The sequence below is a fragment of the Propithecus coquereli genome, unplaced genomic scaffold (assembly GCF_000956105.1).
Source record: "Propithecus coquereli isolate 6110/MARCELLA unplaced genomic scaffold, Pcoq_1.0 Scaffold114, whole genome shotgun sequence".
In the NCBI taxonomy this organism is placed as follows: Eukaryota; Metazoa; Chordata; class Mammalia; order Primates; family Indriidae; genus Propithecus; species Propithecus coquereli.
This window is the reverse complement of record NW_012135414.1, coordinates 399,778-401,336: the sequence shown is the minus strand read 5'-3', so window position 1 is coordinate 401,336 and position 1,559 is coordinate 399,778. Positions and strand designations below refer to the sequence as shown.

General features: G+C 33.0%; 1 protein-coding gene across 1 annotated transcript in view; it reads left to right on the top strand.

The window, feature by feature from the left end:
• The window catches only part of DCAF10 (DDB1 and CUL4 associated factor 10), a 52,757-nt gene that overhangs the window by 16,057 nt on the left and 35,141 nt on the right, over positions 1-1,559 (top strand). Inside the window, exon 2 of the mRNA XM_012655812.1 lies at positions 311-424. Within this exon, the coding sequence (XP_012511266.1) occupies positions 311-424 (114 nt within the window). The remainder of the gene's footprint in view (positions 1-310; positions 425-1,559) is intronic.

The following is a 1,559-nucleotide window of genomic DNA, read 5'->3' as shown; positions in this document are numbered from 1 at the left end:
TCTAGATTAAATTCCCAGAAAAAATTGCTGAGTCAAAAGATACGCCCATGTAAAATTTTGATAGATAATTTAGAGGTGCTCTCAAAACATAAGCTGTACCTGTTTATGCTCCACCATAATGTATAAGAGACAGTACCATTTCCTACTACTCTTGTCAACCTTGGATAGTATCAATCTTTTAAATTTGCTACTGATATGGGCAAAAAAAAGTTATTCATCTGTAGCTTGTATAATTATTATAAATAAGTAAATATCAATAACCAGAGGATGCTAGAAAACTAAACAAGAGAAATGTGTCATTTGCTTTCAGGTCAGTGCTGACAGTTGCTTGTGAACAAACTGAAGTTCTGCTTTTTGACCCTATATCTTCAAAGCACATAAAAACACTTTCTGAAGCTCATGAAGACTGTGTAAATAATATCAGGTTAGTATTATAGTGAAAAAGTGAATTTTATTAGTGTGGCCCAAAATATTCTGTTTTGGAAGTTAGTGAAAATGTATAATGCCTTATTCAACAGTGCTGAATCATCCACATTTGTGAATTGTGAGTCTAATTCCTTGTAAAACTTATTCCTCTAATTAGAAAACTTAACTGGTAATGATTTTGGATTGGAATCTTCCTGAAATACTTCTATATGATTTCACCTTTTCTCTTCATATATCAGGGTCATCATTATGCTGGTCCTGTAATGCCTTTGTGCTAATGATCTGTGTAGAATTATGGCAGTCTCATTGGTTAGCATCTCTCACCACCACCCCTCCACTCCCCAAATCCAAACTATTAAGAGGAAAAAGCACATGTACAGAGAACTTCTTTGTAGCATTGTTGGAAACTCTGTAATTCTCAGTAATGTGGGAAGTAATTTACCATTGAGAAGTTTAGTGATTAATATGTAGTCATTAAAATGATGGTCATAGAGACTACATAGCAACATAGACAAATGCTTGAGATAATATAGGTTAAAATTGTGATAAAAATTATACAAATATGAAATGATGTAGAAGGAAAAAATTAAAAGGAAATATTTTATAATGCTAACAGTAGTTAGAATGGCTAGGCTATGAACAAATTTCTGTTTTCCAAACTGTACATAATGGGATTATTATACTTTTATAATTACTACTTTTAATGTTCTAAAAAAGAGAAATATGAAAATTACTTCTAGTCAAGGAAACACACTGCATTTCGATGTAACCTCTATGCTCCAAACACTGAACAATAGATTAAATTACATAGCACAAAAAATATAGCCAGGTTCTAAAACAACGTAAACATCTTTGTGGGCCAGAAATAGAACACAAAGCTGAGAAGTCTGAAACCACAGGCCCACTGGGTTTCAGTTTAACACTGACATTTAATAGTTTTGCTCTTGTCAGGTAAAAGGATTAAAAAGTGCTAAAGTGCTTCATGTGAGGCAGGAACTAGAGCCAGAATCACTACATGAAGCCAGGGGTTTTGGTTGAAATGTCTGTCTCATTTGTAAAAGTCTGAAAAAAGATAAAATCTATTCACTACTTGGATCTATAGGTTTTAGCTGATAAAGACACAGCCTCATCAA